This window comes from Pristiophorus japonicus, chromosome 17 (genome assembly GCF_044704955.1).
Source record: "Pristiophorus japonicus isolate sPriJap1 chromosome 17, sPriJap1.hap1, whole genome shotgun sequence".
NCBI lineage: Eukaryota > Metazoa > Chordata > Chondrichthyes > Pristiophoridae > Pristiophorus > Pristiophorus japonicus.
Genome location: NC_091993.1, coordinates 104,089,328 through 104,105,459, shown reverse-complemented (window position 1 = coordinate 104,105,459; position 16,132 = coordinate 104,089,328). Strand labels below are relative to the sequence as shown.

The window sequence follows — 16,132 nt, the reverse complement described above, 5'->3', positions numbered from 1 at the left end:
ATACTTTGTCAATTAAATCAAATTAAAAATATTGGTTTGCCGTAGCGTTTCCATTTTGGGTATCATGCACGGTATAAGCAGCTGGTGATGGACATGTACTGACATTTGTTCTGATTCCTTGAAATTTAACAGTATGGTTGGGGGAAGGTCCAAATGCATTAACACATCTTAAAGGTGTAGAATATTGGGTTGAAACAATAGTAGCATTACCATTGCTGTGATGTGTTGCCCATATTTGAGTCAGTTAAATCTTCCAAAGTAGTCCATTCTGCAACAATTCTTAGGAACAACTTTTTTATTTGGTGCTGTTTGTGGGGGGGGGGGGTGATGGTGAAAGGAAAAAAATCTGCTTTATTTCAAAATTTGCACATTTCAGTTATCCTTATAAGCAGGAATTTCCCAAGAGGGCTACCAAATGCCATAGCTGCAAAATTTAAATTTAAATTTAAATTGAGATTGATCATAATGGTGCTTTACATAAAGTGCATTTCCAAAAAAGGGGGAAAATAAAAAAGAGTAAAACAGATCACTGTACTTTACAAATGTTGCTGGGATAGTATATACAAAGAATCGTTAACAGGATATCTAAAAGGCAATTAGCTGGGCCATTCCAACCAGTATAGAATGGAGTTGTTACAGCTTGACTTCTGATATACCATTTTAAGATGCACTTCAATGGGCCCAAATTTGGCAAGTACAGATTTGTGACGCACTCACCAGAAGTGTGGCGCTTTTATCGAACTCCAAGGGTGGCAAAAATCTTCGGTCCGTGTTTGGCCACTCCCCAGCCTCTCCTCCATGGTGGCGTAGCGTGTTAACTGGATTCTGGGGCAGAGCCAGATCCCTGTGCTGAAAACAGTGCCGGGACCTCTGCACATGTGCGCTAGAATGTGTGCGCATGCGCAGTAGCTCCTAGCCCTCAGAATCTGAGTGAGAGATGCAGGCTGTGTGGGAGGGGCCGATGCTTGCCAACCCTATCCCGGGCTGAGTGGCCTGCCGCACAGGCTGGCCGTTGCCTTACTGCGCTGAGGGCTACAAGAGACAGGTTGGCTGGGGGAGAAGAGTTTTGATCGGGGGCAGGGGGAAGGAGTTTTGATCTGGCGGGGGGGGGGGGGGCTCCCACACCGGCTGGGGCGGGCCCACTGTGGATCTCTTAACGGGGGGTTAAGATGCCGCGTTCACCACCCCCAGTCGTCCCGTCCCCAGCCTGCCGCGTTAAGCCTTCTCCCTCCTCCCTGTTCTCCCACCCCTATCCCAGGCCGAAGGGACTCCCGCACGGCCAGCCACTGCCGAGTTTAGTTGAAGGTAAGATTTACTTCAGTTCCTTATTTGTTCATTTAATTATTTACTTCACTTTATTTTTTATTGAATGTTTATTACTTTTTGTGCTTTGTTTGGTGCTTGGTGGTGCTTTAAATGTAATTACTTGCATCAATTCCTTAACTCTAGGTAAGGATTTTCTGTGCGGACAGAAGTGGCAACATACGCTGGCCTAAGTTAGTTTGGAGCAACCATTTGCTTGTCAAACTCACTTAAATGGCCAAAGTGGCTGGGAACGCCCCCTTTTGAAAAAAAAAGTTATCTAAAAAAACCTAACTGGCTCACTTACACTGGCGCAAATTAAATGGCCAGAATTCCAACTAAAGAGATACTCCAGAAAAATCAAGTTGCTCCAAAAAAAACCGGAGCAACTCCTGGGGAAATCTGGGCCTAATGGTAGCAAAACCATATGCAACACTGCTCTGCAATAGTTCAATAATGCACTGAAGGATAGCACGTATTCCTGTTCTTTAGATTTGCTGCATATTCATTAAACACACAATCTGGACAAATATCACAAAGTACATTTTAAAAAGCACATTATAGTTTAGCCAGCTGCTTTGGTGAAATGTGACTAATTCAGACACCTCACAGGATATTTATCAACTGAGAGAAAAAAAAATCAGCACTTCTTCTGCAAACTTCAGATATAGCACAAACTGAAAACAGACATCTTCTGTGTGATCTTACTTTATGGCCCAAGTGTTTTTAATTTGTTTTTAAAAGGCCGTCTTTCACTGGAATTCTTTGACTATTTTTTTCTTCTGGAAGTGGTTGAGAATCTCTTTCAAAAATAGGAAAATACTTTACAAATCAACTTCCTTTCACGTACAATATTAACGTAAATTGTATGCAAAAAGTTCTTTTTATTTTTTTGAAATATAGTCTGTTTAGGCAAACAAGCCACATTGCAATGTAATAGAACACAAGACCAAATTAATGATTAATTCCAGTTGGTTTTCCTGGACTATGCCATGAAGCAAATTTTTTAAAACATTTTCTGGACAGATGTTGCACAAAACACAAAATGGGGAACCTTCATTAGAAAACAGTAATATTTAAATACAATGTTAACATTTCTAAGACCTGCAGTAAATATAAACACAAAAGGGACAAATGAAAAGGATCCGTTTCCTACTATATATCTTATAGCTCTTCCAATAACAAACTCCAGAGATTTCAAGTACTGAGAAGTACTTAGGAACTTCAACAGTCACTGACAGAATGCCTTCTTCTAAAGTGCTGTTCAAGGAATGGCAGTTGGTAAGCTGGTAAGTATGGACACATCTTAAACACTCAACTACTTGAGTTACTCAGCTATCAACCTACCTACAGAAAACACAGTCAAAAGGCCAAGTGCAGAGCCTAGGTCTTAAGCAGGCTAACTTGAAAGCATGCAGACTGGCCACAAGTCATTCCAAAGCTAAAGCAGTTAATTTACTAGATACTTTAATCTCCAATTCAATGGTCAATGTACTATAATGTGTAAAACACAGCTAGCTAACTCTTTGGTACGAGTATAAGGTAAGATCTCTTCTGGTCTCTACTCCCATATGCTGACACTTGTAGATTTTACAGTTCCTTGGCAAAAGATTTACATTAAATTTTGAACTACTCATTTATACTCGCACTCATCATAAATGTTATGAACAGCACAACTGTTGAATGTAGACTAAATTAGTTTTCATTAGCAGCTAACAAACTGCAGCTATCAATGACTATGCATATTTCTCTGTAATCCAAACCCCTGCATAATCCCCTTTCCTGTATATATTTTTTTCCAACTAAATGTGTAAAATCTGCCTAAAGATTGAAGTAGCCTATACAGTTATATGTGTACCTGTTTAAGACAATGAACCAGGAGCTCTACTGAGTTAAGGACAGGGACAGAACAAACATAGCAGTGAATGTGGTTGCTATGAGTTAAGCCAAGGGTGTCTGAGGCATTCTGCTGCTGCAGCTCGCTTCTCTGGTATCAGTTCCAGCATTGGTAACAGGAACTCTGTAAATGTAGCAGCTTCCTCCTGTGGCCACTCATATTTTTCCACCAGCACTTCATAGAGTCCCCAAGGTTTCAGTTTTGTGATGTGCCTCAGCTCACCTAGAGAAATAAACACCTTAGTTAGGACATTAAATATTACCGAACAGGGAGCTGAATTACAAAAGATCCGTTAACCATTTCCTGTCTTTTTCTTCACTGCCACACTACCTCCTATGTCCAGGTCAAGATGGTCTGGGCCATTGAGCTCTTTAAGGCTGTCCGTATAACTCTGTGGCACACAAACAAGAACCGTGCTACAGAGATGAGATGGGCTCTGCCAGATTTCCCTTCTGCCACTGGAGATGGAACATTTCTGTGCCATCTACCAGGAACTGTACTGTTAATTAGCCCAGATAAGAAAGGCCCATTTTAACTCACGCATCCATCCAGAAGATTTTAGTACTCTCCAGTCATTTGCAGGCCCCAAATGTTTCTTAAATTATTCCAGTGTTTTCACCTCTAATATTCTATCTAAGTCCAACTCATGGGTTGATCACATTGTGTGAACAACTTCCTGATTTCAATCCTAAACTTACCATATTCTAGTTTGAACCCATGTCCTTTGCCCTAGTTTTGCAATTTAATTTGAAGTCATAATCTAGATTTACCTTTCCATTCTCTTCACAGTCTCATATCTCTATATAATCACCTCATAGATATCTCCATTTCAGGCTGAAAAGTTCATGGTTCGCAAGTCGTTCCTCATTATTCAGACTCTGAACATTAGGGATCAGCCTCATGTTTTGTCTCTGCACTGCTCTAGTACATGAATATCACCCTTGTTTCTTGGCAACCAGCATAGGAAACATTACTCAAGGTGTAGCCCGACCAGAGCATTGTGCAGTTCGGTCACTACTTCCTCCGACTTGTATGCTATTTTGCAACTTTCTATTGCCTTTGTTGATTGCTGTTCTGCATTTCCGGGACCCATTCGAAGCTAAGACTAAGACTCCTCGCTATAGTAACATTCATTGCTCTCCCATTTTTCTTATGCACAGCACTTTATATTTCTCTCTATTAAATTTTAATCTGTCAATACTGTGCCCAGATACATCGATGTAATATATTTGGATTTTCAAAAGGCCTTTAATAAGACTCATGATTAAGGTCAGAACATGGAGTCAGGGGATAAGTAGAAGCATGGATAGCAAGCTGGCTATAAAACAGAAAACAGAATAGGGGATACAGGCAGGTACTCAGACTGGCAAACGGTGGGACATAGTATTTCACAAGGATCATTGTTCACATTTTACATAACTGATCTGGATTCAAATTTTTGGACGACAGCAAATTGGGGAATATAGTCAATACTGAGGAAGACTGCAACAAATTACAAGACATCAAGAAACTTGCAGAATGGATGTGCAATTAGATAATGAATTTCAATATAAATAACGGGTTAATTTCTAGAGGAATAAAATTGAAAATCAGAGAAGTTATGTTAAATTATATAGAACCTTGGTTACACCACACTTGGGAGCACTAAACATTATTCTGGACTCCATATTATAAAAAAGATAATGGCAGTGGAGAATGGGCAAACAGATTTACAAGGATGATATAAAAACTGAGAAATTATACCATCTAGAAAGACTGAACAGGCTAGGGCTCTTTTAAAAGATGGAGGGTGATGTGATGGAGGTCTTGAAGATTATGAAATGATTTGAAAGGTAAAGAAAATGTTTCCACTTGTGGAAGTCCAAAACTAGGGGCCATAAATACGAGATAGTCACCACCAATAAATCCAATAGGAAATTCAGGAGGAACCTCTCTATCCAGGAGTTGTTAGAATGCGGAACTCACTACATGTAGTTGAAGCAACTAGTACAGATGCAATTAAGGGAATGCTAAACACACGAGGGAGAAAGGAATGGAATATTACACGGATAGGGTTAGGAAGAAGAGGGGTTGAATGAGGCTCGGATGGAGCATATACACAGGCATGGACCAGCTGAGCCGAATAACCCGCTTCTGTGCTGTATATGCAATGTAATATTTTGCCCAAGTCATTCTGTAATTTGAGTGACCTCTTCCATTCCACTGGAACCATCTGGAAATGTGACCAATTTGCATGGTCCTTATGAATCCATGTCATACATATCAATTAGCAATAGTCATGGCCTGAACTCCAAGCTTTGGGGTAGCCTGCTCAACTTCCCCCACATTTCTTTAACAAGTACCCATGGTTTTCTAACCTTCCACCAATTTCTCATCTATGCTTATGATTACCCTAAATCCCCACAGTGAGATTTTTTGAAAGCCTTGTGTGTAGAAGTCAGATAGATTGTCTTAGGGTTTTTCCACAGTCCAAGTTGGGTTGTCACTTCCACAAACATGAGGTTGGTCAGGCATGTTCGATCCCAACCGACTCCCTGTTGACTGCTGTTTACTAGATTCTTCAGGTTTGTTCCGGATAATCAATTATTTTACATTGAATGGAAGTGAGACTAAATAGGTCTGTAGCTGTCTGTGCCTAAATGTAATCTATTCATGAGACTGGATTACTTTTGAGCCCCTTGATTGGTCTAGAACACCCAACTCATTTATGTCCAAGTCACTTATTTTACCCTGTGTGAGGAAAACATGTCACTCCTGTCTTCCCTTGTGATTGTTACAATCATTCAGAATATTTATTATTTTGTTCTTATTCTCAGCTTCAAGCCAGTTTGCATTATTTATGGTTCTCACCTCTTCCAACTATCTAACCATTGTAGCACTGAAATAATTGTGTTTTCTTTGGCCTCTGCAGTTAAGATTTCCTCTGGGTCTCACTTAACATGTTTCTGCAGGTTCCGATATTTATCCCAGCGAACCCTTCCCCCTTTCTTGCTGCAGGAGTTGTACAACAGGAGTAAGCAATCTTGGGCAGGACACCACATATCATTGAATCCTATAAATTGTGCAGAGGATTTTAGATTCTAAAAGTTAAAACGAATTTTTGGAATAATTTGCTAAGGTACCTTAGCAATTTACTCCACTATATACTCACTCAATACACCCAACAATCTATAGCAGAGCAATGTAGGCTACATAAAGTTGGTGGTGGGAGAGAAGTGGAATAAATCTATAATGTGTAAAGTTCTAGTTCTATTTAGTAACAGAACTATAGCAACAAGAGCACTGCTACTTCAACTGAAAGCATATGAAGTTATGAAATTGAGATGCACAACTCAACTTATTAATCTCAATTTTCAGTTTAAGCCAATAGTTTTTTGACTGCCATTCAAAGTTAGACTCCATTACAAAAATTATAATCTAAACTCACCTTTGAGGTTAAGAACCAAGTATCACTTCTGAAGTGTTAATGTACAATTATACTGGAAACATTTCAGACATTGTTTTGTTCTATAACTATAAGCAATAGGTAACAAATTATAAAAGTCCTAAAATACTACATCATGCAACGCAGGCCTTGATGGCCCATCTACAAGATCAATATAATTTTATAGCCCATCACAAAATATCTACTAATACTTTACCAAACTACAAAATGTATGCTATATCAGTAGCAACATTGAATAAAGTTGAACAGACATCTTGTAAGAAACACAGCTGTTAAAATAACAGTATTTAATAGCTTTTGTTGCAAATTAAAACATATTGGCCCCAAATTTGCAGTTGTAATGATAGCGAAATTGTCACGTTCACCGTCATTACCGCGTAAAACTGACAGCAACTTCTGGCATCCGCACACGCGCAATTAAACACAAATCCAGAAGTTGCTGTCAGTGATGCCCTGCTCCTCCACAGGGTGCTTTATTGCAATCTTCGCACTATTCTCACCGTAAAAACCATTGAAAATGTTAAACCTTGTTGAATGAAGTGTAGTTTTTAATGACGTACCACGTCATAATTACTGAAAACCCTCTCTGGCCCTCAAACCAATTTTACAAGTGTGGAGTCTCATTCCCCTGAAGAACAGTTAAAAATTCAATGATTTTTAAAATTAAAATACATTTTTAGAAAGTTTGATATTTCAGCTTCTATCTTGCTCCTATATCGAAGTCTCAAACTTTATTACACTTTCTGTACATCCTAAAATGTGAATTCTAATCTCTGCTTTTTGCTGTCTGTGAGAATTCTTCAATCTGATTGGCTGATCAGCCGACCTGCTGCCTGCACTGTTGCTAGAAGCCACAGATGGCGCCAGATTCAAAGTCACGTCGGAAAAGAAGAAATGGACGCTTTAGATGTCAGTAAACCTTAGTGGGAAACATGAACTAGGTAAATGTGGTATCAGCCATTACATTTTTATACCATGCATGCAAATACCTTAGTCTTTGTCAACTGCAGTAAAAATTAACAAATGTTTTAAAAAATCTTATTCCATTCTTGGGTACTTTACCTTTTTTGGTGAAAAATTCCTTGGAATATTTCCCTGCAAGAATAAGCTTCCGAGGCATTTTCCCCAGTAGTTCAATAATCAAAGCAATGTGATCTGCATGTAGGAATGTTTACAAAAAGACAAAGCAACAGTTTTATCATATGCATTCACTGCACCATACCCAGACAATTTTGGATAAATTCAGCAATTTTCAATTTTGTTTTAAAGACAGACACGTGGCACCCTTAAATAAATAGTTATGAGTCATTTCATTTTCTCCACAATTTTAAAAACAAATATATATTTTAATTTACAGTAGATGTATCCATAGTTAAAAACACGAAGGGGAAAAACACACTAAAGTTTAAGAGTCTGGACAGCATTTCTCTACATGCTCAGTTCTGTTATTGTAATGGCAAAAGTGACTAAAAAAGCTTGCTGAGGCAGAGCAGGGTGTCTGGGTCACAATTTTGTATAGCACATTAAATTAAACTTACAGAACTTTTAAAATCCTAAGAATGCAGGATAAGAAAGGATCAATTAAGTCTATCTGGTTCCACAGGAAGTTATGTGTCAGAGTACAAAACAATAATTTCCCAAAATCATTCATGACCTTTACCCACGTAAGGCCCTTTTAAGTAGACGAGAAGAAATATTTGAGTCAGGTTTATAACTGAATTTGATAAAACAATGCAAGTACAAAGTAAAATACTGCTGATGGTGGAATTGATGCCATGATTTTTTTAAATTTTTATAAACAGGCCAAAAAATTGAGAGTTTTTGATCACTGAGTAAAATTGTTAGTTTCAAGTGATGCATTTTTGATAAATGCTGGCTCAGTTGCTAGACAAAGATTTCAAGGATCTCAAACGTTTAGCAATTTCTACAGAAGGTTAAAATGACCTCTATTAATAGGTTTGATTGTGATACAAGGAGAAATTGTTAATTTTACCATGGTGAATTCAAATTCCTCTTAACTTGAAGAACCCCTTCATAGGAGGCAGAACAGAGAACAGATATGGTTGCAATAGGAAAGGGAACTAAATGGGTTGTGTAGGGTAAAAATGTACATGACTTTTTGAATATGTAGCGCAGGCAAGTGTTTCAGGTGAAATATTAAAATTCTCGTCCAATATAACAAACTTTCAATATGTACAACATTCAATGGTACATTTCCAAGTGTTAATTATAATCGTTCGACTTCTATCCATGTGTGTGTGAAACACAGAGCACAAAGAAGTGAAGTGACGTATTCCCAAGTAAACCTAAATCAGATTATCTGACAATTTATTGCATTGCTGTTTGTGGGACCTTGCTGTGCACAAATTGGCTTCTGCATTTCCTACATTACAACATTGACCACTTTAAAAGGGGGGGGGAGGTGTAAAAAGTATACTTCAGACTGAAATAAGGGTATGGCATGAAATCAGTTTAAAGGGCGCAGCTCGTGCTTGTGTGCTTATCTTTAAAAACTGCAGACCCAGCTGGACAAGCCAGAGCAAGGTTAAAACTGTAGAGCACCATATTCCAACAGACTGAGGTCGGCTCCACATGCTATGGGGAGATGGAGATGCTGCAAAACCACTCAGCAGCCAGTCTGATAAGGGTTAACGAATCAATGTAGCTCCGCTGATTAGTCGTAGGCCAACCGGTGGTCGTAGATGACTGTGCACGAGGACCTTGCCTCGGAAACTGTATAACTGTGTGAGAAACTATCACTCGGTGAAGGTCCTGTCTTAGGCGGCTAAGACTGTGATGCTTCCCCTGCATGTGCTTGAATAAAGATCGTAAAAGTGAATCCAAGTTTCTTCTGTTTGATTCCGTGTCAATTCCTTATTTCAGAGAAGTCTTCTTTTTACCCAAACATTCATTGACTGCAAAGCACTTTGGGATGTCATGAGGTCGTGAAAGGTGCTATCAAATGCGTATTTCCCATAAAAAGCAAAGTGTCTTGGAACTTTGCCTAGTAGTTCAATTATATGTGCAATATGGTCAAGGGGAAGCGAGATGAGAAAGGGAACACAATTAGGAATCACAGGAGAGAACAGATGTATGTGCTAGATGGGAGTCAAAATTGTTGATTTATAAGGAACAGAGCCAAACCAATAGGACATCTGCTCACTGCTATTAAAAGGAAATTACAGTACTCAACAGTTATCTAGAATAGAATACATCAACTTCCTATGCAGAAATTGATCTATTCTGTAAAAAACCTTTTCAATTGACTGCTGCATTCTAACAACTGCAAAGAGCGAGGCACAGAATGGGTGGCAGAAGTCTTCTGATGAGGGTAACTGGAGTTAGAGGACACAGTAGTTATTCAGGAGCAACAGCAATACCAAGTGGTGACTAATGAGGGATCACAGGGATTCTTTATAGAGCTATTGTTGATTCTGATTAATATTAATGATTTGGAAAAAAGAACAGTAACAAACCTCAGATTCTGGATGCTACCAAATTGGAAGGCTTTCAAATAGAAGCAAATGGACTGAGGTTGGATTAAAAAATGAGATATTGTTCATAGAACAGTAGTCATGAAGCTGGGACGGTAAGCAAACAATGGAAGTACAAAATAAATGGAACAGTGCATATGAAAAACAGAATCTAAAATTTTAGTGAAAAAAATTGAACATCCTGGGAAGTTAGGGGTTAATAATCAAACTTCCTTGTATCTTGGTATAACAGGTTTTCCAATTAAAAAGATAGCAGCTTTTAATATCTGTGCACTATCTACAAGAAACGCTTGTGCAAGGAAATAAGTGACTGTTGATAGAACTCAGAACTCCTCAAAGGATTCGAGAACAGTTACGTCAGAAAGTCTTATCTGTAACATGGACCACTGATGTAGGCAAAATAAGTTGTATAAAAGGAACATGGGGCCCAAGTTTCGAGCCGCGCCTAGAACGGCGCAGTCCCGACCTGGACGTCCGTTTTTCACGCCACAAAGTGCGCCTAAAAAAAACCTCCAGATTCTCCACCTCCCTGCTGGTCCTCTGGCCCTCGGCACGGCGCAGCGCAGCACAAGCTGTAGGGGGCGGAGCCAAGTCCCTGCACTGAAAACAGTGCCGGGACCTCTGCACATGCGCGCTACAGTGGCCGCGCAATTGCAGTAGCTCCAGGCGCCCGAAACTGTGTGGGAGGGGCCGAAACACGCAGTCCCTAGCCCTGACCTGACCTCCATCCCCCTGGCCTGACCTCCCTCTCCCTCCCCCCGACCTGAACCGAACCGACCTCCCTCTCCCTCACCCCGACCTGAACCGAACCGACCTCCCTCCCTCCCCGACCCGACGCCACCGACCTGTAAATCTGGTGCTGGGGACGGGCCCTGCCCGAAGTCTCGGGCTTGGCCCGATCAGCCTCCCTCCCCCTTCTTCTTGCCTCTCCTTCCCCCCCACCCCTCTCCTTTCCCCTCCCCCCCCTCTCCTTTTCCTTTCCCCCCCCCCCACCCACCCACCCCGCGCTGTCAGAAACACAGACAGAGATAGAGACACTGACAGAGACACACTGGGGGGGGGGGCATCCCAGCACGCTGTTGGAGGGCTCCCGGTGCTGCAGTCGGTAAGTAGAAAATGTTTTATTTATTGATTTAAAAAAAAAAGTTATTTCTTATTAATTTTTTTTGATTGATTTATTGGTTGATTTATTGATGTATTGATCATTTATTATTGATGGCTCTTTATTTGTAAAACGGAAGTGTTTAATGTTTGTAAACTTCCCTTTAAACCCTCCCCTCCCCCATTCCCTACGCCTGATTTGTAACCTACGCTTGATTTTCTAAAGTGTAGACAAGGTTTTTTCGAGCGTACAAAAATCTTCACTTACTCCATTCTAAGTTAGTTTGGAGTAAGTTTTCACTGACGAAACTTTGAAAACAGGTGTAAGTGGCCAGACACGCCCCCTTTTGAAAAAAAAATTCTGTTCCAAAGTGAAACTGTTCTAACTGACTAGAACTGGAGCAAACTAAATGACGAGAATTCCGATTTCTAAGATACTCCGTTCTACACCAGCTGCTCCTAAAAATCAGGAGCAAATCATGTGGAAACATGGGGCCGATCACCAATGCTGTATATGAACACAGTCTATTCTGCATACTCCACTTTTAAGTGTTTCGTGCTTACTCAAAGCATGTCATTGTGAACTATAAAAAGTGGTTGTGACTAACAGTTGCTCCTTCACAAAAAACACCATTAAAACCTTCAGCAAAACGTGCAGTGGTGACGAAAAGAGAAACAGGATATTATGGTATGTAACGCATGGTATAGAACACAAGACACAGTTATAATTAATTTGTATAAAGTATTGGCCCACCTCAATGGGAACATGGTGTGCAGTCCTGGGAAACACACAACACCCAGCTCTGAATGGAATATAACAATGTAAGTTGATAAATGGGATTGGGCACCTAGACTGAGAAAAGGCTACAGGTATTAGAGATGTTTTTATTGGAAAAGTGGAGTCTGTGAGGTGATCTTTACTGAGATATTTAAAATCCTAAAAGGGGTAGATAATCTAGGTTTATAACATCTTGACTGTTTGAATAGGAGTGAATAGGGAAAGACTATTTCCTCAGGTTGTAAGCCAATGATAAGCAGTCACTACATGACCATAACAAGGAATGACATCACAATGACCATCATCATGAAGCAGTTTCAACTGATTTTAGTAAAACTGGTCACATACATGGTTATAAAAAATTACCTTCAAAAATGTTATGGCCACAGTCATAGATTTAATAGACACGAAAGAACACAACTCCAAGAAATAGGAGCAGGAGTGGGAAATGTTCCAGCTAAGCTGTCTGGAAGTATTAACATAGCCCGGGAGCTGCTTTTCAAATGGGACATTTCACACGTGCGCAAAATTTTGAAAGGGCCGGGCAGTTTTTTTTAATGTTACCACATCTATATGATGATTAGATGCAAATCTTTATAAAATGATGAATTTTGGAGCAGAACATTTCATGGAAACAAGGAAAATGAAATACTATATACGAATTGTGTGTCACATAATTGTTAATGGAAATTAAATCTTAAGTGGCACTAAGATAGCTGTCAGTTAGTGCAGATTTCATCTTTCCCAAAATTATGCATGCATAAAATCAAAAACTGACAGTTGAGAATAAAAGTGCATTTGCTTGAACAAGTAAATCAATTACAGCAAAGAAAACAAAGGGTGAATTGCAATAATGTTCTTAAATGTTTTAACAAAAATTTTTTTTTAAATTTTTGTATAGTGATTGGCAACTTTCAAATTATATTGAAGACTTAACCAGAAAAATCCTAGTGTCAAACTGCATGTGCTAAAACAATATTTAATCTCAGAAATTAGGAAGGGAGGAGGAACAGCACCACTAAAATGGTTCATTACGGAAAGATAATCACCTTCATCTCTGGAATAATCTTCACCAGAATGAGGCTCAAACAAATAATCTCCAGTTGCAAGTTCAAATGCCTTTGGAGAGGAGAAAGGAAAGGTATAATTATGCATTTACTACAGACACAATAAATACACATTTAATAAAATTAATTCTGGATCAATTCTACTGTGATTTGAATTTTTTTTTTTATAAACGCAATGTTTTCTGATTTGATATTTGTTGGCAACATGTACCTTTTCAGCTTTTATTTAAACATCACTAAGCCAAGCAGACTGGTTCCAGAAAGTCTCGCTGGTATCCTTTGATTATGACTGTGTATGGGATGCTACTGCAAATCCTGAATATCATGGCCAAATTATATTTACTAACATTTTAGGGAAAATTTATTTTGACAGAAAACATGCAGATTTTCTGTATACGTTAAATGCAACATGACAATAAGGTTACAATTAAAAAGAAATGAAAATCAGGGTGAGTATTTTGTCTTGCATACCATACAAGCAGTGCTCCAGATGTCTGCAGGTGTACTGTATCCAGCACCAATTAGAACCTCCAATGACCGATACTGTCTCGTTTGGATGTCTTCTGTAAAGTGTTTATGCTGAACAGGAAGGTAAATTAACAGTGAGGTCTCAGATGACTCAATGGGTTCTTTAATTCAGTTTTGTTCCCCATCTAAGTCCCCAAATACTTAAAAGGTCCATGTTATCTAAAATAACTGCTTCAATGTTCTAAAGAAATACCATGAAAGAATTGTAAAATTAATTCTGAATCAAATTAAATGAATTACACACTTACAACCCAACAAGCATTTCCAAGATCTGCAATCTTAACTTGGATACCCTCTGCATTCATCGGGTCGAGAGGATTGATAAGCAAGCTGGCAGCATCTGATTTTGCTGTGAAATAAGCAATCAATTTTATAACAGACATGAAATTCTTGGAAACATGGTACAATCAGAACAATTTAATCTAAACTTAACGTAGTCATTACAACTTCAACAGGTTTCAACTGCCACTCGTAGATGGAAATGTGATTTAAAACGTTAGGCTGCAGTGCAGCTTTTGGCTCTTGGAAAATATTGCAAATTAAATAAACAGTTACACGTCTTCTCGCTGAGTCCCACAACTTAAAAGGGTGCAGTTAAACTGCCACTTCGGTGACATGAGTGATGCAGTTAATATAGTTTAATTTAAACCAAAACCAGCTGTGTGAAAACCTTGGGAGAAAGTGTTCCCACCAAGTTGAACCTGTGGTGTCAAGCGAAGTTTGGAAAGTGCTCTGTTGAATTTGCTGAACATTTTATAAAGTAAAGCAGAATTTAGAAAATAGATCTCAGCAGATTGGAAAACCACAAATGTAACGCCCATATTTTAAAAAAGAGGCAGACAAAAAGCAGGAAACTATAGACCAATTAGCCTAACATCTGTCATTGGGAAAATGCTGGAAATCCATTATTAAGGAAGCAGCAGTGGGACATTTGGAAAAGCATAATTCAATAAAGCAGAACCAGCATGGTTTTATGAAAGGGAAATCATATGACAAATTTGCTGGAGTTCTTTGAGGATGTAAAGAACAGGGTGGATAAGGGGGAACCAGCGGATGTGGTGTATTTGGATTTCCAGAAGGTATTTCAATAAAGTGCCACATAAAAGGTTACTGCACAAAATAAAAGTTCACGGGGTAGGGAGTAATATATTAGCATGGATTGAGGATTGGCTAACTAAAAGAAAACAGAGTCGGGATAAATGGATCATTTTCCGGTTGGCAAATAGTGACTAGTGGGGTGCCATAGGGATCGGTGCTGGGTCCTCAACTATTTACAATCTATATTAAGGTCTTGGATGAAGGGATCGACTGTAATTTAGCCAAGTTTGTTGATGATACAAAGATCGGTGGGAAAGCAAACTGTGAGGACACAAAAAATCTGCAGAGGGATATAGGCAGGTTAAGTGAGTGGGCAAAAATCTGGTAAATGGAGTATAATGTGGGAAAATGTGAGGTTATCCACTTTAGCAGTAAAAATAGAACAGCAAATTACAATTTAAATGGATAAAAATTGCAAAGTGTTGCAGTACAGAGGGACCTGGTGCACTTAACACAAAAGTTAGTATGCAGGTACAGCAAGTAATCAGGAAGGCAAATGGAATGTTGGCCTTTATTGCAAGGGGGATAGAATATAAAAACAAAGAAGTCCTGCTACACCTGGAGTACTGCCAGAGTTTTGGTCTCCGTATTTAAGGAAGGATATACTTGCATTGGAGGCTGTTCAGAGAAGGTTCACAAGGTTGATTCTGGAGATGAGGGGGTTGACTTATGAAGAAAGGTTGAGCCTATACTCATTGGAGTTCAGAAGAATGAGAAATGATCTTATCGAAACATAAAAGGTAAGGTAATGAGGGGGCTCGACAAGGTGGATGCAGAAAGGACATTTCCACTCAGGTGAAACTAAAACTAGGGGACATCGTCTCAGAATAAGCATTTAAAACTGAGATGAGGAGGAATTTCTTCTGAGGGTTGCAAATCTATGGAATTCTCTTCCCCAGAGAGCTGTGGAGGCTGGGTCATTGAATATATTTAAGGCAGAGATAAACAGATTTTTGAGCGATAAGGGAGTAAAGGGTTATGGGGAGCAGGCAGGGAAGTGGAACTGAGTCCATGATCAGATCAGCCATAATTTTATTGAATGGTAGAGCAAGCTCGATGGGCCGAATGGCCTAATTCTGCTTCTATTTATTAAATTATGCCCACACATTCAAGTTTAACATTTACGTCCAGGAGCCAATCTTTGCAAGCTTGTCTGCAGACACCAGACACAAATATCTCTACACTGCCACCTGCAAATTGATACTAATTTGCAACAGAAGCTCAGTAGCTACAGTAGAAATATAAAACTTTTAAAACACTCAGTGCCAACAGGAATAATCTCAAACTCAAGACCAAGCTTTGGTCACCTGGTCTAGGCTCATTCCTGAATCCTGCAAGCTTCGTAAAATGGGCTGCTCATCTCCTGGCTTCCTCCAACTGTCCTCAGGAATCTGTGCTGGGACCCCTTTATCTTTTTATTTG

General features: G+C 39.3%; 1 protein-coding gene across 1 annotated transcript in view; it reads right to left on the bottom strand.

Annotated features, from left to right (window-relative positions):
* Positions 1-2,166: 2,166 nt before the first annotated feature.
* LOC139227880 (SRSF protein kinase 1-like) overlaps positions 2,167-16,132 on the bottom strand; it is a 100,623-nt gene continuing 86,657 nt past the window's right edge. The window contains exons 12-16 of the mRNA XM_070858976.1: positions 13,861-13,961; positions 13,556-13,663; positions 13,067-13,136; positions 7,707-7,799; positions 2,167-3,421 (exon numbers count right to left, since the gene is read on the bottom strand). Of these exons, the coding sequence (XP_070715077.1) occupies positions 3,237-3,421; positions 7,707-7,799; positions 13,067-13,136; positions 13,556-13,663; positions 13,861-13,961 (557 nt within the window). The 3' untranslated portion in view covers positions 2,167-3,236. The remainder of the gene's footprint in view (positions 3,422-7,706; positions 7,800-13,066; positions 13,137-13,555; positions 13,664-13,860; positions 13,962-16,132) is intronic.